Source organism: Corythoichthys intestinalis, chromosome 18 (genome assembly GCF_030265065.1).
Source record: "Corythoichthys intestinalis isolate RoL2023-P3 chromosome 18, ASM3026506v1, whole genome shotgun sequence".
NCBI classification, from domain to species: domain Eukaryota; kingdom Metazoa; phylum Chordata; class Actinopteri; order Syngnathiformes; family Syngnathidae; genus Corythoichthys; species Corythoichthys intestinalis.
This window is the reverse complement of record NC_080412.1, coordinates 18,477,748-18,503,812: the sequence shown is the minus strand read 5'-3', so window position 1 is coordinate 18,503,812 and position 26,065 is coordinate 18,477,748. Positions and strand designations below refer to the sequence as shown.

Below are 26,065 nucleotides of genomic sequence, written 5' to 3'. Positions count from 1 at the left end.
GATAGTTAGGAAAGAGTTCAACGCTGAGCTGATTGAGATCTCTGGGACCATAAAACAAGAGTGCCCTACTAAATACCTGGTAAATCCACGGTACTGTATTCCATGTTACTGAATGGAATCAGCAAGAAAAGGAAACGGGATGATGACGAATGTGTCTCAATGTCAACGTGCGCGCCGATGGCTCTTCTTGATCTCGTGCGCTCCCCCATTGGCCTGAGATGATGTCATGCAGAGCAGAGACAATAGAGCCCACCTCCCAGCGCACACACACACGAGCACGCGCACGCACGCAAACACACACGCACACGCTGCAGCTGACTGTGACACACGGTTCACTCACTTGGCTGGGCCAGCGCTCCGCGTCCCGTTTTTTCCCTCTTTCCATGCAAACTAATTAGGATTTTTGGAAGTATCTCCTCATTTTTGAAGCCCCATGACCAGGCGAGCGCGCGGGCAGGCTTTGTGCCACACACATCTGGATCAGACCAGATCCATCGGTACCAGCACAGGCATGAAGACGAGTAGTGAAGCTGCATATAAATGACGACTACACTCCAGGACTACCTCTCTTGATGTAAGTCGTCCCGTTTCGTCGATCGGCGGGTTATATGTCCGCTACGGTCGGCCTTACCGGCCGCGTGCGCCGATAAGTGTTGGTTGGGCAGCTATGTGACATCTGGAGGCTCCCATTCCACACAACGGTTTGTGTATTGGACTGGTTTTTGTACTCAGCGATGAACGCGTCATTCATTACTCTCATCATGAATATTGGTGGCCAGAAAATTTTTATGCTTGATTTTTTATCTTTTCTCACGTGTATTACGATGTTTTTAAAATGTTTTTTTTTTTTTCTTTTTTTTTTTAATGTTCATTGCATCCATATAAGGACAGGGTCTCAATCTGAGGACGGGGGGCAGAATTGCGGCACGCGCAACAATATTTCAAAGGCCACATTTGGCATGCTGTTGTAGTACTAGTATTGCTCGCACATATTTTGCGATAGGCAATAGAAAACTGTATCGATAAGTACAAATAAAGTGCATTATTTAATTGAAAAATACATTTTGGAAAATAGTCAACACTCATCGTGATCAGACAGAAAAGTTGACGCTTACGACTTTTAACCATTTAGATCAATATTATACTATATTAAATAATAATAATTAGGGCTGCTACTATTGATTATTTTAGTTGTCAATTAATCGATGAATTAGTGTAACCGGAGTGACAGCGTCGCCCTGCGTTCCGCTCCCACGTCTGACCAGGCGGGGACGCAAACCCGCACGACACAACGCTTCCACTCAGCAGGTAGGGACGCTAACCACTGCACCAATAAAGCTCAAGCCAATGGCACAGCCGCCAGCGTCCCTACATGAAGGAATCGGCAGGGAGGTTTTCCACGCTCCACAACGGACACTCACCCCCCGAAACCTTCGCTGCCAATCCGGGTCACGGCACCAAGTGTGACCGGTGGGTTTTGACTGCGTTGTATGTGTAGTTTGGAATGACGACGGGAGTCAAGAGTGTGGTGTGACTTGCTTTTAATCTGATAACAGTCAGAAAAAAGTCAATCTTCCCATTAAACACGGCTTTAACAAAGTGCCCCTATTCAAAATAAATAAAAAAAGAAATGCAATACGATTCTTATACATGAGTGCATGCCTGGAAGTTACATTTTCCTACAAAACGCTCTGCAGCCAAAAGGCACCTACCTCCCCTTCGACATCCACACAGAAAAGGGGAGAACTAATAAAGTGCATTCAACTTAAAGCAGCAGATGTCGCGGTAAGAACCGACATAGGGGAAACTAACAACATATAAACAAAAAGTTCCAAATTTGAAGGAGGATTGACGGAAATAAAATAGAAAATTTGAAAACAACCAAATTTTGTGTAATTATAAAATAGAAACACACAATATTTGCAAGTTTGATATACACCTGTTACATTAGCTGGTTCAAATAATCGAGTAATCGGGTAAGGAACATAAACATTTGAAATAACTGAACTGAGCCTCAAACGGTATAAAAAAATTAGATGAGGATCTACGTAAGTACAACAAAAGAACAATTTGCTAACTTACATAGCAAAAGTCAGCTAGCTTAAATGCTATGAAATGCTAACGTGCTTTTTTAAATAATGCTCTTAACAAATGGTTCAAACACAAATTCCCACAAAAAAACGGCCAAATATACCTAAAAACTAAATTAAGATTGCATTAAAAAAAACATTAGCTCAAACAAAATCTTACCTTATGTTGGTCTTAACAGGGAGCAGCAGGATTCAGCCATATGAAATGAGTTGTGTCAAATTCACTGTTGCTACTGAAGAGCAGTATGTGCACCCCAATCAATAAAGCTAAATGCAAACACTTTCAAAACAAACCATTACAACGCCACTTCAATTAAACGAATACTCGAAACAGCAAAATTTAATTCGAATCTTTTTCCATATCTAATTACTCGAGTTAATCAATTAACCGTTGCAGCACTGATAATAATTGTTATATTTTTAACCCTAACCCTTAATATAAATACAGTGGCACCTCTACATACGAAGTTAATTCGTTCCAGGACCTTGTTTGTAAATTGAAATTATCGTATGTTAAGCAGGATTTTCCCAGATGAATACATTATACTGTAATTCTATTAATTTGTTCCACAGCCCGAAAACGTACACTAAATCACTAATAAATACTGCTGGTACTTTTGCAAATAGCAATTACACCGAGCAAAACATATAAATTATAAATAAAATCGGAATAATGATAATACAATAATAATACCTATAATAATGTAACGAATCGGGTTCTAATGTGGTGGATGTGTTTTGCGTGGTGTACCTAAACGCACCGCGTGGCTGACGTGACAGCGTGAGAGAGGACATTTTACTTTCACTTTTCATGTTCTTTCATTTGCGTCAGCTGCGGTGGACAGTAGGAATGTTTTGTGGCCCAAGTTGTGATATAAATGATTAAAAACCTGACAAAGCTGACGATTTTTTGACGATGTTACAAAAATTAATAATTGTCACCTTAACTGAAGACTGGCGAACGCAGGTCAGAGGAGGACCGTCGAGATCATAGACATTTGTCGAGCCAGTTCACAGACGCTCACACCACGCTCATATTTTTCTATCATTTCCATCTTCATTTCAACGGTAAGCCTCACCTTTTTCTTTTTTCACCACCTGCAACTAACATTCTTGGAACCCATGTTGATTTCTCTCTCAAGAAAATCTTCCGTGCATCCGTCTTGCAGGAAAACAACAACAACAACAAACGCGCCGTCATAAATCTTCATATTTCGAGTATGTCGTCGGATGTAGAAACAAATGGCGAGTCAAATTTTACGTCGGATGTCGAAAAGATCGTGTGTCAAAGCGATCGTATGTCGAGGTACCACTACATTTAACTCATTGCATTCCAATGATGGCGGTAGTTCATTTAAACTAGGAGGACTGGTTGTAAATGCTCATCTTTCAGTGCCTGTGGTGTTTTGATTCTCTGTGCCATTTTTCTGTCTTCAGAGTCAATATGTCAAACCTCAGACATACTTTTAAGTAATGGAAGAATTTGTCAGAACACAGAAGCATAAACAATTTTGGCTTTCAGTGTGATGACTTAAACTGTCAAGCCTTTACAGTTTCTCTCAATAACTAGCCATGACAGCAGAGCTTCAAAAGCCACTCCCTAGATGAGATTATGCTTTAAAAACATACTCTGGGTTATTTTTTTCTTTATCTGACAGAGGACTCAAATTCCAACTTTTTTTTTCTTAAGGAGCTTTTCTTCTGTGGCTATTCTTAGCTGTCTATATCTGGCCACTCTTTTTGGTGCTTCTTAAGAACATGCACATGGATTAGACAATTCAAGAGTTCCTAATGGGGAGAAAATGTCACCTTTTTAGTTTATGTGCTGTAGTTTTGTTTCAACCTTCCATCAGTTATTTGTGATATCTATATTTTTGAATACTTTTAGCTGTGTTGAGCATCTAAAAATGGGGAGTAGCTTAGAGTAATATGTCAAAAAGCCAAGTAATCGTTTTAAGGACTGAGGTCACAGTCAAGCTTGGACTAGTCATTTTATAGTTTTATGTTAATTAGTTATTAGAAGATTTTGTATAGTTTTTAGTCTTATTTGGAGTAAAATGATTTGTTATCAAGTAACTTTTGTTAGTTCTAGTATTATTTTCATTTTATGCAAGGTGTATATACTAGGGGTGTGACAAAATATCGAAACGGGATATATCGTGATACTTTGTATCCCAAAAGGTTATCGATATGCTCCTGTCAAGAATCGAGATATCGTTTTAAAAAGGTGTCAATTCAAAAAATAAAAAAGGCTGCCATTGACGGTGCTCGACACCCAATCCATTTAGACTAGGAACGTTCGTTCATTCAAAACCAGAGCATTCACAGTCATTCGGTCGGATTTTCGGGGCATTTACAGGTCACTTGCTTTTCATTTTAGGGCATTTACAGGTCATTTCCTGTTGAGTTTGAGTCACTGCCTATTCATTTGGGTGATTCCCAGGTCACTTCCTGTTCTGTAACGCAAAATAAACAGCAAGTGACCCATAAAATACCCCAAAATCAACAGGAAGTAACTGAAAATCAACAGGTAAATGATCTTAAATGGCCCAAAATTACTCATTGCCTGGCATTGGCTGCCACTGACGGCTGTAGATGTTCAGTCCATTTGAAGCGGGAGGGATGGCAGCGAATGATTCGTTCATTTGCTGCCACCCTCCCAGTTCAAATGGATTGGACGTCTACTAGTGATAATCTCATTCCAATTCACAGCAGAAGCTTGTTTTTCTGTTGATTAGTTTTTTGTAGAATATCCTAGAATGATTTCCTGACCAATGTATCGATAATCGTTGTATCGCTATATCGTCAGATCATCGTTATTGTGAGCTTTATAGCACAAATCGTATCGTATCGTGAGGTACCAAGAGGTTCGCACTCCTAGTATATACTATCTACAGGTAGTCCCCGGGTTACGACGTACCTGACTTACGTGATTTCGACTTTCGGCAGAGTCTCTCTCTGCTATTTTTTCTCCATTTTTTTTTTTAAATCCTAATGATTTTTGTTTTGTGATGCATGCTTTTATTTTGGCGCAGGAAGCGTAGAGAATGTAGTACGAATGGCACGCTAGTAAAAGCGCATGTACACACTAAGAAGAACGTAATCGCGCAACTCACGCGCACACACGAGGAAGAGCTCAACCGGGTGAGAGAGAGAGGGGAACGATGACAGCTGGAAGCCTGCTTGTACTTTTGTTGCTTGTAAAGCATCCAAAGACGCAACACCCGTGCATAACACCTTTTGTACTGTTTTTCGTGCGTTTTCAATTTTGGTCAAATACTTTGGGCAAGTTGATGTGTGTGTCTTTGATGATAAGTAAACTAGGGGTGTAACGGTACACAAAAATCTCGGTTCGGTACGTACCTCGGTTTTGAGGTCACGGTTCGGTTCTTTGTCGGTACAGTAAGAAAACAAAATGCAAAATATAAATGTGCTAGTTGTGTAAAACACACCTTTGTGCTTTCAACAATAGGAACATTAGCCTATACAAAGCTAGAATTCTGCTCAAAAAGTAGCGGGTATTTAAAGAAAATCCAACAACAATTTGCCTTTCAGACCCCACGTATTGGTCAGCTTTCTTTCTGAAAGACGAAAAAAGAAGTCCTGTGCTAAAGAGAAAAGCAATCCCAGTGACAAAGATTTTAACATGTATTTTAGAAATAAAATGCCTCAATGACTCTTTTTTTTTCTTCTTATGAACGGTTTTCAAAAGCTTTATTGGTGGATTTTCTCAAGTTAAAGCGCCACACACAAATTAATAAATGTAATTGTGTAAGCAGGATTTGTGTATTATTTTTATTATTTAATTTCAGGTGTTTTAGCTCATTCAATTCATTCTATTTAAATGGGCTATTATTTATTTTGTTATGAGTTTACATTTTACAAATGTGATGTAGTATTCATTTAAATTGTATATTTTATGTTGTATAACTTTAGTTCCTTGTTTCTTTGTGGTAGGAGAGTTTTGTATTGAACATGGGGCCGTGTTGATTATTATTACGGAAGAGAAGACAGCAGTAAATCAACAAAGACAAGTCAACTGTGCCCCGATCTACCACTCAAGAGATCTGATGGACTCAAAAAGTGGGTTACGATTGCATATTAGTTTGAAAATCGACTGGATCCACCGTATTTTTACACGAGTCACTTCCGGTCTGCCCGATCCTAGCTACCGGTAGTAGTATTGACGCAGGAGGGTCGCATTTTGCGTCAAATAATAAACTCTGCCGTTCTTTTCGCGTGCGTCGTGTTGAGCCGCTTCTGGAACGCGTCTAACACGCGACCGCACTGCGACTGGTGTGCATTAGCTGATTGACTTTAACGCCGGCGTTTCACTGCGTTCTCGCGGCGGCCACGTTGTTGCGCCGTTGACGTTTCTGGGTTATACTGTCGTACCGTGTTGGTCCTCATTATAGTAAAGACGGAGTAAATATAATCTACACAAATAAACTGTAACCCGATCGACTCACAGCCTCAAAAAGTAAGGGTTACATTACGTCAGAAACTCGTTCGGTACGCCTCCGTTCCGAACCGAGCACCACGTACCGAAACGGTTCAATACAAATACATGTACCGTTACACCCTTAATGTAAACGCTAACTGATACATGCTAATCGTTTGTGTGTCGTTATTGCTGTAACAGCAGCTAGTTATGAATGCAAATTTAAATTCCTTGTTATTGAAGATGAAACTGATTTAATTTCATTTTTATTTTAGTTTCATTCTGCAAGTGTGGATGTGATGAGCAGTTGAATGACGTCAGCAAACCACCCGGACATCTGACATTGTCATTTGAGAGCTAAGCTCAATTTATAGCTAGGACTAAGCGCCAACATCTTGGTGAGGACAGTACAATGACGTATAATGCATGTTTTTGGATAGTTATTTTAGGATTTAAGGAGTTTTTATGGGTACTTAAAGGGTTAATTCCGATTTACACAGAAATTTGGGTTATGTCGCCAGCATAGGAACGGAACTCGTTCGTAACCCGGGGACTACCTGTATGTGTATTTCTGTGGATTGAATGTCCATGGCTCTCAAAACCAATGCTACCAGTTTAAATGGAATCTATCCTTGTCAATGGCTGTCAATTAGTAATACTATGAAATTTAACAAAAAAAATAACTTTCGAGTGTTATGGCCATGACCAGTGCATTTCCATTTGTATTCATTTTTAATTTAGTTCATTGTGTTTTTTAGGCATGTACTGATTTCTTATTTTTGTACCCGAGTCTTGAGTCACCAGATTTTGAGAATGTGCCGATACAGAGTCCCGATTCAATACCGAAAAATTTTTTTTTTTTTTGTTTGGTTTTTTTTTTTTTTTTTTTTTTTTTAACTTCCTCTTCCGTTCTTTCGGGGAATGTTGCGCCGTGTAAAATGTTTATAGTTTTGTTTCTTTCGAGACTACTTCCAGAACCAAATAATGTCGTAAGTAGAGGTACCACTGTACATAGATTTCTTTAATTAAAAACCCAATCCTTTTCACCCAATTCTAATCCTTTGACAAAAAATAGGCCGATCAGCCCGGTTTCTGATCACGTGATCAGATCGGGGACATCCCTAGTGTTTTATATTACCATTTTATTTATTTAAACAGTACTTGTATTTATTCAGAGGAAATTACTTAATCTAAAATAATAATAATAATAATAATTTAATTGAGACATGGCATCCACATACTGTACTAGTGTATATCACATTTTGGGTCATGTAGGCCTCACTTGGATACCAAATGTTAATATTGTGGCCTACATGACCCGAAATGTGAATTAAAAAGATTATTTACCAAATATAGTAACGTGAACAACCATTTATGATAACAACAAAAATAATATTTATGGTATTTTTTGGATTATTGTTATTTCATGCATTTTAAATGAACACCGTGGTTATCTAAATTTGGGTCCCTGATCATTGTGCGGCTCAGGAGAGAGCGCGAGTTGGTCATTTGGTTTTGTCACATCCATCACATTGTCTGCCGAGTGTGGCGATTAAGTGATGTAATTATTCTGACTTCCTTTTAGTGGCCTGTTGTGGGGCACGAGTGCTGATGAGGCAGCCAAACAAGGCTGATTATCATAACGGCACATTTGGAATCTGCCTTGTAACAGGATGGACACAATGTTGTTGCAAATGTGCAATCTAAAGGATTTTAATGATAAATTTGGACATGTAGCCTATTCCAATATGACAAAATATCCCATCTCAACCTTCTGTTTTTCCACTTTCATCTAAAATTATAGTAAAGATTCACAGTGCGAGCGATACTTTCATGCTGGGATTCGAATAGACATTTAGTGTTCAATGTCTGATCCAAATGCACTTTGGCTAGTCGCCCACCAGCTAAGGCTTTTATTACCATTTATATTACATTTTTACCGATTTTCTCTGAGTTGCCCTTCACGATAGAATCCCACTGCAGTTGCAAGTGCCACTTAAACTCTTCAAATGTTTGGGTCGCGACCTTACGTGATACTATGACACCATTGTGAAGGCAAAGCTTTGTCAGAATACATGGACATACAATGCTTGCTCCATGATATGAGTGAAAAGTTGTTGTTTTTTTCTCAAATGTACAGTGCACATTTAGTCAAATCCATTTTTTTTAAACAAACCCCGTATTACCCTGTATTACCCTTTACATGTGTACCCATAAAATATTCAAATCAAATTGTTTCATACATGTGTTTTCGTTTTTCTAACAAGTTCACTTAATTACAGTGGAAAAAAATAAGTATTTGAACACCCTGCTATTTTGCAAGTTCTCCCACTTAGAAATCATGGAGGGGTCTGAAATTTTCATCGTAGGTGCATGTCCACTGTGGGAGAGATAATCTAAAAAGAAAAATCCAGAAATCACAATGCATGACTTTTTTAACGATTTATTTGTGTGATACAGCTGCAAATAAGTATTTGAACACCTGAGAAAATTAATGTTAATATTTGGTACAGTAGCCTTTGTTTGCAATTACAGAAGTCAAACATTTCCTGTAGTTTTTCACCAAGTTTGCTCACACTGCAGGCGGGATCTTGGCCCACCCAACAGTCAGGTTTCTAGGCTGTCGCTGAGAAACACAGAGTTTGAGCTAACTCTAAAGGTTTTCTATTGGGTTTATATCTAGAGACTGGCTAGGCCATGCTAGAACCTTGTTACGCTTCTTACGGAGCCACTCCTTTGTTTTCCTGGCTGTGTGCTTCGGGTCATTGTCATGTTTGAAGACCCAGGCACGACCCATGTTCAAAGCTCTGACTGAAGGAAGGAGGTTGTTCCCCAAAATCTCACAATAAATGGCCCCAGTCATCCTCTCTTTAAAAGAGTGCACTCATCATGTCCTATGCGCAGAAAAACGCCCCCAAAGCATGATGCTTCCACCTCCATGCTTCACAGTAGGGATGGGGTTCTTGAGATAGTACTCATCATTCTTCTTCCTCCAAACACGGTTAGTGGAATTATGACCAAAAAGTTCTATTTTACTCTCATCTGACCACAAAACTTGTTCCCATGACTCCACTGCATCATCCAAATGGTCATAGGCAAACTTGTGCTGGTTTAAGCAAGGGAACCTTCCGTGCCATGCATGATTTCAAACCATTACATCTTAGTGTATTACCAACAGTAACCTTGGAAACGGTGGTCCCAGCTCTTTTCAGGTCATTGACCAACTCCTGTCGTGTAGTTCTGGGTTGATTCCTCACTTTTCTTAGGATCATTGAGACCCCACGAGGTGATATCTTAACATGAGGCTCCAATCTGATTGAGATTGACCATCATGTTTAGCTTCTTCCATTTTCGAATGATTGCTTCAACAGTGGCCTTTTTTTCACCACGCCGCTTGGCAATTGCTCCATAGCCCTTTCGAACCTTGTGGAGGTGAACAATTTTGTCTCTGGTGTCTTTAGACAGCTCTTTGGTCTTGACCATGTTACAAGTTTGAGTCTTACTGATTGTATGGGGTGTACAGTTGTCTTTATGCTGCTACAGACCTCAAACAAGTGCATCTGATTCAAAATAATACATGGAGTGGAGGTGGACTTTTAATAGGCGGACTAACAGGTCTTTCGGGGTCAGAATTCTAGCTGCTGAAATAATTTGCAGCTGTATCACACAAATCAATTGTTAAAAAATCATGCATTGTGATTTCTGAATTTTTCTTTTTAGATTATCTCGCTCACAGTGGACATGCACCTAGGATGAAAATTTCAGACGTCTCCATGATTTCTAAGTGGGAGAACTTGCAAAATAGCTGGGTGTTCAAATACTTATTTTCTCCACTCTACAAGAGAATGCAGCGACATATTTTTTGTCCTTTGGTCATTGTCAGGACATTTTCATCTGGCCAGCTAGCTTGCGGGGATGCACACTGTCACACAATAAATACAGGCAGTATAAGTACCCTTGCAGTATTTGACAATTCTACTCTTCAATTGGATTTTTATAAATGTTGAACTGAATTTCAGGAAAATTATTTTTCAGTCATGTGAATCTTTAGACTGTGTGTACTGTATTGTTGAACAACATTAGCTGTGTTGACCTACCAACACAATCATTTACAGTTCTTATAGTTAACTCATTGCTTGCCATTAACAAGATAGACGTCCAATACCATTAAACTGGGAAGACCGATTGTGGATTCTCAACATTCAGTGCCAATGTTGACGTCCAATTTTTTTTTATTTCTTTATTTAAAGTTTTTTAATTATTCAAAACAGTGTGGGGTTATTCTCTTTATTTATTTATTTAATTTTAGTTAAATTTGTTAAAAAGGGAAGGGAAACAGTCAGTTTTCTCCAATTTTGGGACTACAGAAATCTTACATAAATTTTATTTTGGCAAGTCGGTGCATGTGATTTATCCTCGAGCTGCCAGTTTGACATCCCTGCTGTAAAACATTTTGCACAAATTTTCTTTTTAAACTAAAATATAACCGGGACGCAGATGATTGATAAGCATTCGAGCATCACTGCAACTAGCCTACACTGTTATTAAAATATCCTTTTTGTTGAATAGGGGGGGAATGAAACTGCGCTATTTCTTCCCATATTGATTTAACACATCCTTGGTCATTCGCATTTGCAGTCACACAGCGTGTCCTCTCTGTTTACACTGGGTGCATTCAGGTACTTGTAATGTATTTTACCGCAGGCAGATGAAGCACAAAGATTGTCTTTAATCTTTTACAGCCTGATAACCATCTGTTCCCAAAAAGCTCCCTCAACAGCTTCCCCAAAACACTGCACCATCTTTGAAGGCACACTTGACATGACAATAAATCTGCACTGTGAAAGAAGACTACAGGGCACATAGCTAATCACTGTAGTTCTGCACTTATTTCTTTTGTACACAAAGCAATGAAATGAAAAGGGGAAAATACTCATTAGGCTATTGTGACAAACCTGGGTGACATACAGTACATTGATCCCTCGTTTTTCGCGCTTAATGGTGACCAGAACCATCCGCAATAAGTGGAAAACCGCGATGTAGCGGACCCCCATTGTGTTCAATGTATTTATTCAGATTTAGTATTGGAAAGAGATACACATAAGACATGTTTTCTCCCTTTTTCCCCAAAGTATATATTTTTAAAAATTTATAATTTAATAAATGGTTTTTCAAGCACTTCAAGTGTAATAATTATGACAGGTTTTAAACATGTTACCGTCCCACTGATTTATTTTCAACCAAGGATAACGTACTGTAGTAGAAAATTGCTTGGCTTTATAAAATGCTTCATTAAGTGAGTCAACTCAAATCTGCCCAAGCTGCTTACTTACACACAATGAGTTGCCACAGCAACTGTTTAAAAAGTTAAACAATGATTGACGCATGCAGCGCGTTTGAAGTTCGTGACTCTGGCAACATCCGACACAAACATTGTTAACATTGTTAACTCCAGTGCACGGCCTGACGAACAAAGAGCAGGGAGAGGGAGAGAGGGAGGGAGCGAGAGTGAGACTACGCGATCGGCTCGGGACAGCTCATCTGTATTTTTTTTTTTTTTTTAATTGAAGTAATATCCGCGATGGACTGAGGGGCACGAAGTTTGAAGCGCGAAGTAGCGAGGGATCACTGTATATGTACTCTCTTAGTTTGTGGCAACTTCTTTTGGGTAAATCATGGGTCCCCAAACTACGGCACGCGGGCCGCCTCCACATTTGGTCCTGCCCCCTGAACAATACCAGAGAGCATTTTGAATTCATTTTTCTGGCCTTTTTCTGTGAGGAACTCAGGGAGGGTTATTATCTATTTAATTAATAGTGTTATTACTATTTATTATTATTATATTATTATTTTTATTTTATTTACTTTTTTTCCGTGAAGAATCCAGAAAGAGTTATTTGATTGTGGCTTTCTGAAAAACAATATTTTTTTTACATTTAGGCACTCTTGCAATCGTCACACTTTTTCTGTTACAAACTGACTCCGGCCCACTTTTTCTGTTACAAACTGACTCCGGCCCCTCATCAGAGAAGGAAAAAGTTATGTGGCCCTCACAGAAAAAGTTTGGGAACCCCTGGGGTAAATGGTTATGGAATGCTTGATGCATGGAAGTATGTTTTGGAAGTTTCGTTGTATTTTCAGAATATGATTGGATTGTAGCATGAGCTCACATGGACGGTTATTAATTATTTTTCTCTGTTCTAATCAAGTCCAATGCAAATTTAATCCACAGTAATATTATAAGTTATATTATATATTTAAGGGACAGTGGTCACCAGAATGGCAGTTATTCAAAAGTTGGCATTTAAGACCTTTAACCCTCTACGGGGCAAGTGCCTTTTTGGTTGTTTAATTTTTTTTAATTTTTTTTTTTTTTTATTCATTAATCACTATTCTTGTCTTACTAATATTTTTTTTATCACTAAAAATAGCTTTGTAAATTAATACAATGTTAAAAAATACCTAGTGAAATTAAAATTAATTAAAAACAGAAATACACATTGATTAGGTCCAAATTATCACTAAAAGTTGCAGTGTTTTTCTTAATACAGTGGTACCTGGACATACGATCCTTTCGACTTAGTAGAATTTGATTCGTCATTCGTCTTGACATATGACAACATGCGCGAAATACGACGATTTATTACAGCTTCGCAATTTCATTGTTTTCGCAAAACGGACGCACGGCAGATTTTTTTGTGAGCTAAATCAGCATGGGTCTCAAGAAGTTTAGTGCAGGTGGTGAAAAAAAAACATTGAAATTTAGAAGGAAATTTTTTTAAATGTGCACGTCAGTGAACTGGCTTGTAAATACAGCCGGAATATGTCTACAATCTCGAGGATGACTTTCATTATTATTATTATTGTTATTTTTAACATCGGCAAGGAGGTCGCCAGCTTCCTCTGGTTTTTATTAATTTATTTCAGAATTTGTGCAACAGAACAGGGCTGCTGTTCGCCATAGCCAACACCAACAACAACAGAGCATGGAAAGAGAAAGTAAAAACTCTGCCGCACCTCTCTCTCTCTCTCTCTCTCTCTCTCTCTCTCTCTCTCTCTCTCTCTCTCTCTCGTCAGTCACACACACGGGAGCAGCATGCAAAACACAACCGACACATTAGAACGCAATTTGCTACATTATTATTATTATTACGATTTTTATTCATAATTTTTTCGTTTTGCTATGTGTAATTGCTATTTGTAATTGTACCTGCAGTATTTATTAAAGAAACACTAGGTAACTTTTCAACCGTTATAAAATATTTTCATAACATTTGTGATGATATGTTGACTGACAGTTGAATGACACCTCTTTTATATCTAGAGGGGATCTGTATCGTTTTCACCAGCACTAATTAACTTTGAGGAGGGTGGTTCCTGCCACACAAAAAAACTACAAATGTGCTGACTGCTTTACGGCATACGTCACTTCACCCTTTCCCGATTCATTATAAAGACGGAAGTCAATGCGAACGCTTTTGAGCGAATTCTGAAATGATAGCAGAGCAACAATAGAGATGAAAAAAATTTGTCCGAGGAGGGAAAAAAAATTCCACCAGGAAAAAAGGACAGTCAAGAATAAACCATTCGCCTGGCTTTCACTTACTGGCATGACACCCCCCTCAACCGAACTCGTCAGCGCTGACGAGTCAGGTGGAGTGGAGGGATTAGCCACACTAAGCCACACAGTTGCTAACCATCATATGCTATTGTTTAGCCTAAACTGGATTCATTACCTTATTACTATTCATCCTTTACACAGGTGCTGGAAACAGAAATGTTGTTTGATACATCTGCAGGCGACCGGGAGATCTATTCACAACACTGTGCAAGTGTGCGCTGGTCCTCATGGGAAACGCAGTCTTCCTTAAGGCAAAACACTCCTACTTTTGTCCAGCAGTATCACTAAAATCGGCCAAAATTGAAAAGTTATCAAGCGTTGCTTCAAGGATTTGGTCGAGGCTTTTGGGCTGTGGACTGAATTAATCAAATTATAATGTATTCTTATGAAAAAAAATCCCGCTCGACATACGACTATTTCGACATACAAACCAGGTCCTGGAACATGTTAAATTTGTATGTAGAGATACTACTGTATTTACCTCATTGTTTGCCATTGATGGCGATACACGTCCAATCCATTTTGACTGGGAAGGGCAAATAAATCGATTGGATGCGTAGCTCCTTCAATGGCAGCCATATCGTTAAATGAGTGCTTTAGAACAAAATCCAAATTTGTGTATAAGAGGGTTAAAATCTGCTATATCCACCTTTAGATGGACCAACGTGTCACATGACTTAGAACACAAAAGGTATGCTTGGATTGCGTTTTCCTTTTTGGTGTATCTTGTCTTAGTGACTCTGGCTGTCTGCTGAATATACAACTACGAGGGAGTGAAAAGGCCACTAGCCGGCCTTCAGTGACAGTGTGTGAGAGAGTGGTGATCAGAGAGATAGCGGCTTCCACCATGACAAATCTGGGTCAATGTAACCCCCACCCCCTCTACCACAGGCTAACTGAAAAGGGGGGGAAAAAAACAAAAGATGAGGACACCATCACCAGACTGTGTGCGTGGACGTAAGCATGGGGATAACGGAGATCAGGTTGCCATCTCTATTGGTTGGTATCGATTTCGTGTTGGGATAGCGGGCATCCCCCGACTATTTTGGTTTTTCCCCTGTACTGTACTGTGTTTTGCAGTGTGATACTGTTAATGTTTGTTCCCTGCTATCTTATCTACCATTCCCTGGGCTTTCCCCTCCATGAGTGATTCTTCATGAATATGGCTCAAGGGGAAACCGTTTCAACTGAAAACGACCCCATGCACACACATGTGGTTTAAAATGATAAAATTGAAAGAATGTTGTACAGTATCTGATGGTAGTGGTCAATTCGGTGAGAAAAAAAAAAAAAAAACATGTTATATCCATTTCCAACTAATTTCATCTAATCGCCATACATACTGTATTGGTTGAGTTATAATTTTCCACTGAAACATACTAACCTTATGCGGTCATTTATTTTAGATTAGATAAGAAGGTACTATACTTACATACAGTATATTATGAATCCACAGCGCCTTCTCTGTTTTATCCAAATTATTTATTTTATTTAACATCCATACATCATTTTAGTATAAATCTATGAATATATATATATATTTTTTTTTAAAGTTAGCGAGAGAGAAGTCGGCCCGACCTGACCGTAAATAATCACACATCAGTCGCTCTAGAGTATAAGACACACCCTCTGCCAAACTATGAAAAAAAAAACTGCGACTTATAGTGCGAAAAATACGGTACTAAATATTATAGATTTTTAAAACAATAGTAATTGTTTACAGTATGTGTTTCTAATAGCGTATTTTAGTAAAAGACAACAATTTAACAGATTTATTTTAAGCAATAAATCAGCATATTTAATCTTTAAAAAAAAAAAAAAAGCTTTGAAATGTCAAAATGTTCTTGATTCAAATAAGGATATTGTTCAAAACATTATTTGAAGGCAAATTCTTCTTGATTTAGGTGAAAAATTACCCAACGTTTAGATTTAGATTTTCTTCTTAAAAAGAAGAACTAGTATTGTTTACTTAAAGTAAGTGGAATAATCTGACCCACTAATCTTTTAACTAGTCTTTAACACTCAAAACAAGATCAAGAAAATTATTTGACTAAATATAAGAAAAATAATCTGATTAAGACGTTATATATTTGTGGTGTATACTGCATAAAACTAAATTCTTACCAAGAATAAGTATGTAGTTTCTAGTTTAAAAAATAAATCTCATCACACTTAAAATGAGAAAATGAGAAAATGTGAAAATGAGAAAATTTTAAATTCTTCATTTCAGGAGGATATAAGGGCCTATTTTGAGACAATATTTTACTTGATTTTGTTGACTGACAGATTTTTTTTTCTTTTACATTATATAAAAAAAAAATAATTGTGTAAAATATACATATACTCATTTTTGAAGGAGAATATTTTCTAGTGGAGGATTTACTAATTGTATTTAAACATTGTGATAAGATTGTTTAGCAAATATCATGAAACGTTGGTATTCCCACATGCATTAGTATCAAACTAAAAAACAGTGCACAGTTTTAAAGTGCAAGCATAAAATATGCACGGTCATATTATGTTCGTGGGCTCCAGCATCTTGTTAACGAAAGGCCTTGTTATCTGTCACTCTCTGTTAAATTCATTCTGGCTAAAACTAATCCGTCATATCAATCTGTCAATCTCACCATTTAAAAAGGCATCCTAAAAACCTAAAGCAATCATGTAACATACTGGTCTTTATCGGTTTTAAAAGCTACACTGTAGAAATAATAATAATAATGATAATAATAATAATAATAATAATAGTAATAATAATAAAAAGAGTGTGAGTAACTGCTTACGGTGTTTGTTTGGTTTTTTTTTAAACAATGCTATTTCTTTTTTCAGCATAAAGTTATCTATGTGAACTGTTATTGTTATACTTTACTGGAACATATTACATAATTCCATTAAGACAGAGAAATACAAAAAAAAAAAAAAATCATTGACTTCCTGGGTTAGGAAAAAAATCTACAGAACTGAAGCATTACTCGTTCAAAGAGCATAAGTGCCCTGTAGTGGAGAAAAAATATTTCCTGTTATGAAACTAAAAGGATCATATCTCCGGTTTCCCGCGATCAGTCGGTGCCAAATAAAAACTGGGTGAGAGATTAAAATCCGCGCTTTCGAGTCATGTTGAGGGCACCGCTCTATGTCAAATTTTTGCGGGTGCTTTAAAGATGCTACGTGATTGAACAGGCTGTCGAGATCCTAGAACGGCAAGCCTGTGTCTGATTGGTATAATGGAGTCATGTGATAATTGTTGCGAAGTAAAAGTAAAAAGTATGGCTTAGTAAAACTACTCTAAGAAGTACAATTTTTTCTTAAAAAGTTATTCATATAAATATAACGGAGTAAATGTCTCGCGTTACTACCCACCTCTGATTAAAAGTAAAACAAATATGCAATAAACAGATCAACTCTTGGGTTGCCATTGACTGCGCTAGACGTCCAATCCATTTGATGTGGGAATGTGGGCAGCAAATGCATTGGCTTCCCACTTTCCCACATCAAATGGATTGGCTATCTACCAGTGATAAACAGTGAATTCACAACAAACAGTTGATTGGACGTATATTATCATCAATGGCACTGAAAGAGTTGATGAGTACTGGAGGCAATAAACGTTACAGATAATCTTCATTTAACAGCGTGTGTGTGTGCGTAAGTTTTCATCAGCGTGGATTTCCTGTTGTGGTGTAGCGTACCAAAAAGTCATTAAATGTTAATGATGGTGATTGCGGCGATTAAATGCCTCAAATAAATGCAGTGTTGCCTTTTAATGAGATGTGATTTACTATTCGTTTGCATTGTGTGGAGTTGAGTAATGTTGAATCAATGTGTATGCGGCTGTCTGTTTACTGTAAACCAAGGCCAAGACAAATGTACATCTCTGATTGATTTAATCCATTTGCATCGTTTTGTTAGTAATCTCCAGTCTCCATTTCAAACTTAACAATGCAGGCATTATTTAAGCCTTTGATGCCTGAATTTACATTGAACTCTTCCAGTGCCATTGACGAGGCTGGACGTCCCATCATGTGGCGTCCAATCATCCTTTGCTGTGAAATGAAATGAGTTTATCCCTGCAGCCATTTAACTTGCTATCAGCCTTGCCACTTCAAAAATCTTGGACGTCTATTGTCGTCAATGGCATCCAAGAATATAATAAATGCAAAAGTATATATAAAGCATTGGAGGGATACGAAAGTACAAAAATAGTATTGATGAAATAATTTACGTAAAAATGGCATTGAAAAATGCACTTAAAATGTAAAAATATTCCATTAAGGTTTTTTTTTTAATTATTATTTCTATTTTCGTGTACTTATGCATTCCCCCAATGCTTTTTGATGTATATTTGTTTCATATAAATTCAGTCACCATGGCGGTTAAACTACTGCTACTTCCAAACAGCAGCAAAGAGCCCATTTTATCAGGCAGTACAACTTTATCAACAACCCTAGTATTATCCATCACATCAGCACATGTGTCTAGTTAAGACTAATGAGTCCTCTGAGGGATGAAGGTTGTTGCAAGTTCATCACAATGTTTGTAAATAAGCTTTTAAGAAGCCAATCGCCACCCTGATTAACATACCCTTGCCCTTTTCTGATTTCATTTGTCATTTTAATGGCACGTCCTGTTGTTGGGATGCCAAATTTTAGGATATATAGATGAACATTCATTTTCTGGCAAGTAGCCCTGGTATCATAAGCAAGTAGGAAAGAGAGATGTGCTCATTTAAATGGATTTGGCAAAGGGGACACTTCCTTGCTACAATGTTATCCATTAAGGTCAAACTTGCACCAGTGGGTGTAATCTTCAAATCCCATTTGTGCAGCCAGTGATGAATGAATTATTTGTGCCAAGTTCACGTTCAATCTGAGATGTGACATTGTTGATGTTGTTTCTCTTGGTATGTTTTCATTTGCCTCGAGTCCCGGCGGCAAATTATAAAAACCTGAAAAACATACTAATAATGTTCCCTCTGTTTTGTATTTGTGGTGGTTTTTGGGTCTGACTTTACATTTCATAAATAATTGAAAAGCAACCTTGAACGAGCAAAAGTTTGTGAAAAAATTACATTTGTTTTAAAAACATTCATTGACGGCAATAGACGCCTTGTACTGCCGTCAATGAGGTAATTTATTAAATTAGTCAATCAAAGCCTTTAGAACAAAAGGAAGGTTGCTGACCTGTTTTCTTAGTTTCAGTGTTTTGAATTAAGTAAGTAAAGTTAAATAAAGAGCCAAAGTTACTGTGTGGTCAATGCAATCTATCATCGTCAGGGACAGCAAATGAGTTAAAACCATTAAAGTCAATGCATTTTGGACCAAAACAAATGGAATTTAAAGTTAGGCCCACATTTTCTGTGTTTTTCTTTTTATTTAATTGCGGTCATATTATGGCTAATGTTTGCTTCCCTCTCTCTTCTTTACATGACAGCTTCGCATGAACCCAGATGCCTCCTCTTCCGCTCGACGAGCGCATAGTGGTCATCCAGCGCCCTAAAAATATTTCCTTGTGCGAGGCTTCCCCTCAAACGATTCCTCATCACTCGTCTCAGATATCCACTTCTTCCAATGGACAAATCACTCGTGCTTCTCGTCCTCACTTTTCTCAGCCCCATTTCTACTCACCCACCTGTAAATCGCTGACTCTGGAATGCAAACGCAGATCTTCCCGTCCCCAGAAAGCCACGGGCGACCATCCCATTGTACCGCCGGGTTACAGACACGTCCCGAGCCACTGCCACAGCAACGGAACCGTAACTCTCAGCCCACGATTGCCGTCCCACACGCATACTATTGATATCAGATTGACTCTTGACAAAAGCGGAAGAACGGGAATCAGCAACTCGCTCGGTCGTAGCGGAAGTGCCAAAGGTACACGGGGGAAATGCGTCCCTTCGCATTCAGATCAGATTGATAGAAGAAGTAGTGCTGCTGAACAGTCAGGCGGATGTGAACACAAATCGCAGAGAAGTCGACACGGTCAGCTGTTGTCATCCACCGGAGGTGTCCTGCAGTTTGTCCCTGCGCAGGCACAGCAATACATTTTCAAAAATGTAAAAGAGAAGGAAAATTCAACTTTTCTGAACAGACCTGACCCTGAATTCTCCTTGCTGGATCATAAAATTTCCAAGCTGGGCACTGTGCAACATAGTCTTCCCTACCACCACAATTCCGTCCCTGTGCCCCATGCGGCTATCCTAAACTCCAACCACCCCTCATCCTCTCCCCCTCAACCCGCACACATCCCCGTCTCCTTCCATCAATATAACCAGCCTCGCTCATCCCGCCATAGAGATCACCGTCCTCATATTCTTCATGGTCTCCCCCTGTCCCCATGCACTTCTCATGCTGGAGGCTTCCCCAGTCCTGACCACACGTGCACCATTGACTGCTCCCATCCCTTCGGCTGTGGTTGCTGGAGGTTGATCAGATGCAGAGGGTCGAAAGGACATTCTTCCAGTTGCCAAGGTGGTGGAGATAGTTCTTCCACGTCATTTTCTTGCACACATAATGTTGGCGCAGTAAAAAAAAGAGGCAAAGAAATGGGCCTGAGAAGTCTGGGAGGGTGTCTCTCTGCCGCTTCCACATCTAACACTTCCTCAACCAACAGCACTGTGTCTGAACACCGATCAAGCCTGTTCAAACCTCTCCACTGTGCCTCCTGTTCCAGTGAGGCTGGAAACTTTGAGAGTCCTGCGATTCTTCGTAAAAAAATGGTCGGAGGATGTCTGCCTTGTATGCCATTGTCCTCTTCGGCCCCACTCCGGGCAATTCAGAGCTGTGTCACCGGTTGCAACCCCAAAGCCTCTCACACTGGTAGCTCCACCTGCAGCTATTGTAGCAGTGACCCAATAGTAGTAACATTCAACCCTCGCCGATGTAAACCTCCAGGAAGAAGCATCGGTGCACCTCATTCGGCTGCTATGTTTCAAGCAGATGATGATGACTATAGTGTACGTACGATCTGGCCTGAAGAACTGTCGAGAAAGATGACCCATTCAACAGCCCAAGGAAATCACTGTGCCGGAATTGGAATAGGAGTTGGAAAGACTGCTTCGAGGCAGATCCCAAATGAAAGCAAAAGAACCGGGCTGGCCCATCTGAACTGTGAAGACCTCCAAGAGTACGCACATTCACAGTTCACGGACCGCGCTGGTCGGAGGAGACTGCACCAGGATAAGATGGCAGCTCTGGATTTCACTGGCTGCAGGTCAGGAACGGGGTACGACGAACAACGGAGCTCGTTCAGGACGCTTCTTGATAAAGACGATGTAGGAACAACCAGCTCTCCCGAGCACCATCGAGACACAGCATATCCTAGTTTGCCTCACCCGCGCTCCCCTTCTCCGCCGTCGCCAGTTTCCTTTTCGCCTCCACCGTCCGCTCCTAGCACACTCATCAAACCCAAACCCTGGCAGAGAGATAGGGAAGGGGGACATTCTCTACCATCAGCCCAGTCCCTTCATTTGGCTCTCAACTCACTCAACAGAGACCCACATGAGGAGAAGAGCAGAAGTAAGACTGGTAAACTTATTCTGTGTTTAGGGTTGTAAAATATTACGTGGGAAACTTTCCTTGTGGATCAGATTCCAGCTAGAAATCACAGCTGAAAATATTTTTGTATCCAAATTCTTCCCTTTGTCAAAAGACTTTACATTAGTGACAAAATCAGTTGATGCTTGTTGAAATTAGGTCTTGTTTTTTGCGTCACATGTTGTCATTGATTGCTGTTCCAAGTGACAGACATGTTTTCCCAGAAAATTTGAGTTTTCAAATTCTGTATTTTTGATCAAAAGAATTTCTCTCAAAATGCCATCTCATCCTCTTTCAGTGCACCTCTCTCTGCCGCTCTCCTCTTCGCTGCCAGCTTCCCTGTCCGATGAGTCTGCAATGACTCCTGATGCAGAGAATGCAGTGGTCAGCGCCATCCTACCTTTCTTGTTTCTTGGGAATGAAAGAGACGCTCAAGACCTGGATCTGTTGTTACGCCTCAACATTGGCTACGTGGTCAATGTGACGACACACCTTCCTCTCTACCACCTCAAATCGGGACTGCACTACAAAAGGCTGCCAGCCACAGACAACAGCAAACAAAACCTTCGCCAATACTTTGAGGAGGTTTTCGAGTTCATTGGTGAGACATTTAGTCTATGTTATTTAAACTGTTTGTCCAGTCGTAGCTGTGTACTATCGGATCTGCTCCAATTTTAAATCCTGGCTTACAACACAAAGCAAAATACCAATGAAGTGTAGCGCAGTAACTCAACAATCTCATAAATTAGGACACTGGTAGGTCAAGGTGCTAGGGTTGTCAAAGATATTGAAAAGTATTGAAGTGTCGATACTGAAACGTAACAGGGTGTGGTATTTGATTTTAAAAGTATCGATACTAGGTTATTTATTTGTTTTTGCGTGATCGCAGGTTACCAAAAATTTGTAGTCATGGGGTAAATTTGATTTTGCACTACTGTTGATAGTAATGGAGGGGGTTTTTTTTTGCATTTTTTTTCTGTTAACTCATTACCTGCCATTGATGGCGCGAGATGTCCTATCCATTTGAAGTGAATTGCAAACCGCTTCAAATGAATTAGACGTCTACTTGTGATAAACTCACTTAAAGAGTTTTAATTTGTGCTCCAATACAAGTCACTAGGGCCTGACGGATTGACTTAATCGTTGGATTTTTTTTTTTTTTTTTTTTTTAAGATGACAAACGTGAACATACATGTTTTTTATTTACCCACAGAGGAAGCATATCAGAGTGGGCAGGGCGTGTTGGTGCATTGCCAGGCAGGTGTGTCCCGTTCCGCAACCATCGTCATCGCCTACCTAATGAAGCACACCCTCATGACAATGACAGACGCCTACAAATACGTACGCAGCCGTCGTCCTGTGGTATCCCCGAATCTAAACTTTATGGGGCAGCTTTTGGAGTTTGAGAGGGACCTCAATTCCGGTGTGACACCTCGCATCCTGATGCCTAAACTTGATGGTGTAGAGACCCAGGTGTGAGGAAGATCAAGGCTCAGGAGAACACAGAAGTTGGCTTTGAGTGGACTTAGTAAACTATAAATTGGAGTCTGTTCGGCAAACTGTGCCCTTTTATACTGTGAATCACAATACAAAGTGATAAATGACCTCACATTAGTAGCCATTTAACATGATCATCATCCAGTAAGCTGTTTGTAGACCAATGTAACTGTAATGTATTACTGGTATCTATTTTTCTCTTGATAACTCTTACTATTTCTTCCTATCAACTACCACACAAACACTGTTCAGGCTACGTCTTGCAGCGTTCTAGGTGGTGACAGCAGCCTCATTTTTGGCCACTGTGGATCACATATAACAGTCAAGAAATACAAGATGAAGGGATGGGATATAATAGAATAAATGTGCAAACATTTCATTGCAAATGTTGAAATTATTAACTCATTGGCTGCCACTGACAACATCAGACCTCCAATTTTTTGAAACTGGGAGTGATTGCTCATTTTTTAGTGTCAGTGATGGCACTAGACGTCCAATTCATTTTGACTGGTGGGGATGAATGAACGAATTAGTGCCCTGTGAAGGTAAAACTCGTTTTGAGATTTTTCTTTCTTCAAACTGCTATCGAGCTTCAAAAATTCATTAACATAATAGAGAAATAAAAGTAAAAGAGCAATACTTATGAAATCATGAAATAAACGATGGGGATGCCGTGACCACCATGAACGTAATATAAACGTATTCTATCATAAGCCATGCCTGCATGCAAAATTGCATTGCCACATGAATATGATACTTTTCAACATGTAGCAACGTAAACATTACAATGCACTTTAATAAATCTGATAACTCAATGGCTGCCTGGACAGTGATAAACATCTATTCCATCTGAACTAGGAGGTCTGGCAGCATATGAATGAATAGTCCGAGTCCACTAGCGATAAACTCATTGAAATTCACATCAAAAGGTTAAAAAGAGCCACATGATTGTTAGTCTATCATCATCATCAATGGCAGTTTCAGGTCACATTTCATGAAAAAAATAAATTTTTTCTTACTATGTAAAGTGATCTAATGCATGGGATTATTGTGCAGATTATGCACTGTAGTACATCAGGAAGTGGAACATCAACAGCATACTAAATAACTGGATTTGTTGGTTAGTTCTTAATTCTTTGGAAAATGCTTATAAAGCAAATACGTTTTTGGTACGCCTGCCCATTATTACTTTAAATGAGCTAATATAAGAGTTGTATCAAAAATTCTTGATTAACTAAAAGTAAGAATTTAGCCATCATGTATTGTTCAGTTTCAAAGACAACGTGTGTTTATTGTATCATGTTTGTGTGGTTGTAGTTTGCAGTCAAATTGTAGAACTGCACTGTTTTTGGTATACAATATTTGTTGTTGTTTGTTATAGCTACAGTTACATAAGTAACATGGACAAAATATTTTAAATACCACAATAGTAATCATAATACTAAACAAAGCTATATCCTAAATTGCTATTGAATACAACACTTGTATAAGATCAATTCAGGTGTAAAATTGTGGTCAGTGAGTACCTGGTGTGAATTATGGTCGAGCAAATAAGTGTAATAATACTAAGGGACCCTGAAATTACCTCTTTTGTTCATATTTTAAAGATAACTTGTGTTTTGTCTGGGGACAAATTTAATTCTGATGTGTTTTATAAATCAAATTGCATTACCGAAGTGAGAAAAGAGCCATTCAAAGTGTTTACAATGTACTGATTAGAGAGATTACAATATAGGTCTCTCTTAAGGACCCTTTCCCAACTAAAATATACCGTACTTTGTTGATTTCCTCGATTGTGTCAGAATCCTGAATTTTCCACAGATGCCACTATCCTTCGTAATTTTTCCCCTTTCCTGCCTTATTGTGCTCCCTGTGGCCCTTGTGACTATGCATCACTGTATTTTGAAGGATTTGCTTTGATTTGAGAAGCTCTCAAGAGTCACTGTGAACACTTCTACTGTGAAAGACGAGGCCTTAATCAGGTCCATTCAGCATCTATTTCGATAAATCATGTTGGATTTTTTTTTATTTTTTTTTTGTCAGGAAAAAAAAAACTAAAACCTCACAAGTGTTTGAACTGTTAAGGAATAACTTAATGACAAATTTCACCTCTGATATCTAAACATGTGGTTAGGAAGTGGTTTGTATTCACTACATTTAGCTTTGATCTTGTATTTATAAATAGTGTTGCACCGATACAAGTATCGGTAGTACTAAAAAAAAAAAAATGGCCGATGCTGTGTAATATGTATTTTTCAAAATTAGTTTACAACCGCTGGTCACCCTACCTAAGATGGCTGCCAGCTATCCACGCCACTGTAAAATAAAAAAAAGTAGTGCTTGTCACTCCTTCCTAGATGATGAACGACATCCAGTCATGTTGTGTTCAATCATCTTTCTGCTAGGAAAACTGATCACTAGTAGACATCCAATCCAATTGAAGTGGGAGGGTTGCCAGCGAATGAACGGCAGAAGATAAAAAGAGGCACCTGATTGGTCGTCTGTCATCATCAAACACCCATACATTTGCCAGGGTCATTAAGCATCTGAAGAATATTTTTAGATACAAAAATGCAGTTGTCTTATTATCAAAATCTCTTTAGGTTAAACAGGGTTAACTATAGTGTCTAGTCTCTTAAGGATTTTGTTGGGTATCTAAACAAATATATTTGCGGTTTTACACTACGTACTTGAAAAACACTATTATCATTTCATGAATCTAGTGCCCACTCTAAAGTATGGTCAAGTAAGCTCAAATGGTAGATCAAATTAGAATCAAAATATTGTGTTTTTAGAATTTTGCCCAATATTATACAAATTACTTGTGAGAATTAATTACAAAGTATTTTGACGTTAAAAAAATAAAAACGATTTTTATCCCCAC

General features: G+C 38.8%; 1 protein-coding gene across 1 annotated transcript in view; it reads left to right on the top strand.

The window, feature by feature from the left end:
• Positions 1-294: 294 nt before the first annotated feature.
• si:dkey-175m17.7 (uncharacterized) overlaps positions 295-26,065 on the top strand; it is a 37,164-nt gene continuing 11,393 nt past the window's right edge. Inside the window, exons 1-4 of the mRNA XM_057821519.1 lie at positions 295-574; positions 19,583-21,666; positions 21,983-22,285; positions 22,898-23,159. Of these exons, the coding sequence (XP_057677502.1) occupies positions 19,599-21,666; positions 21,983-22,285; positions 22,898-23,159 (2,633 nt within the window). The 5' untranslated portion in view covers positions 295-574; positions 19,583-19,598. The remainder of the gene's footprint in view (positions 575-19,582; positions 21,667-21,982; positions 22,286-22,897; positions 23,160-26,065) is intronic.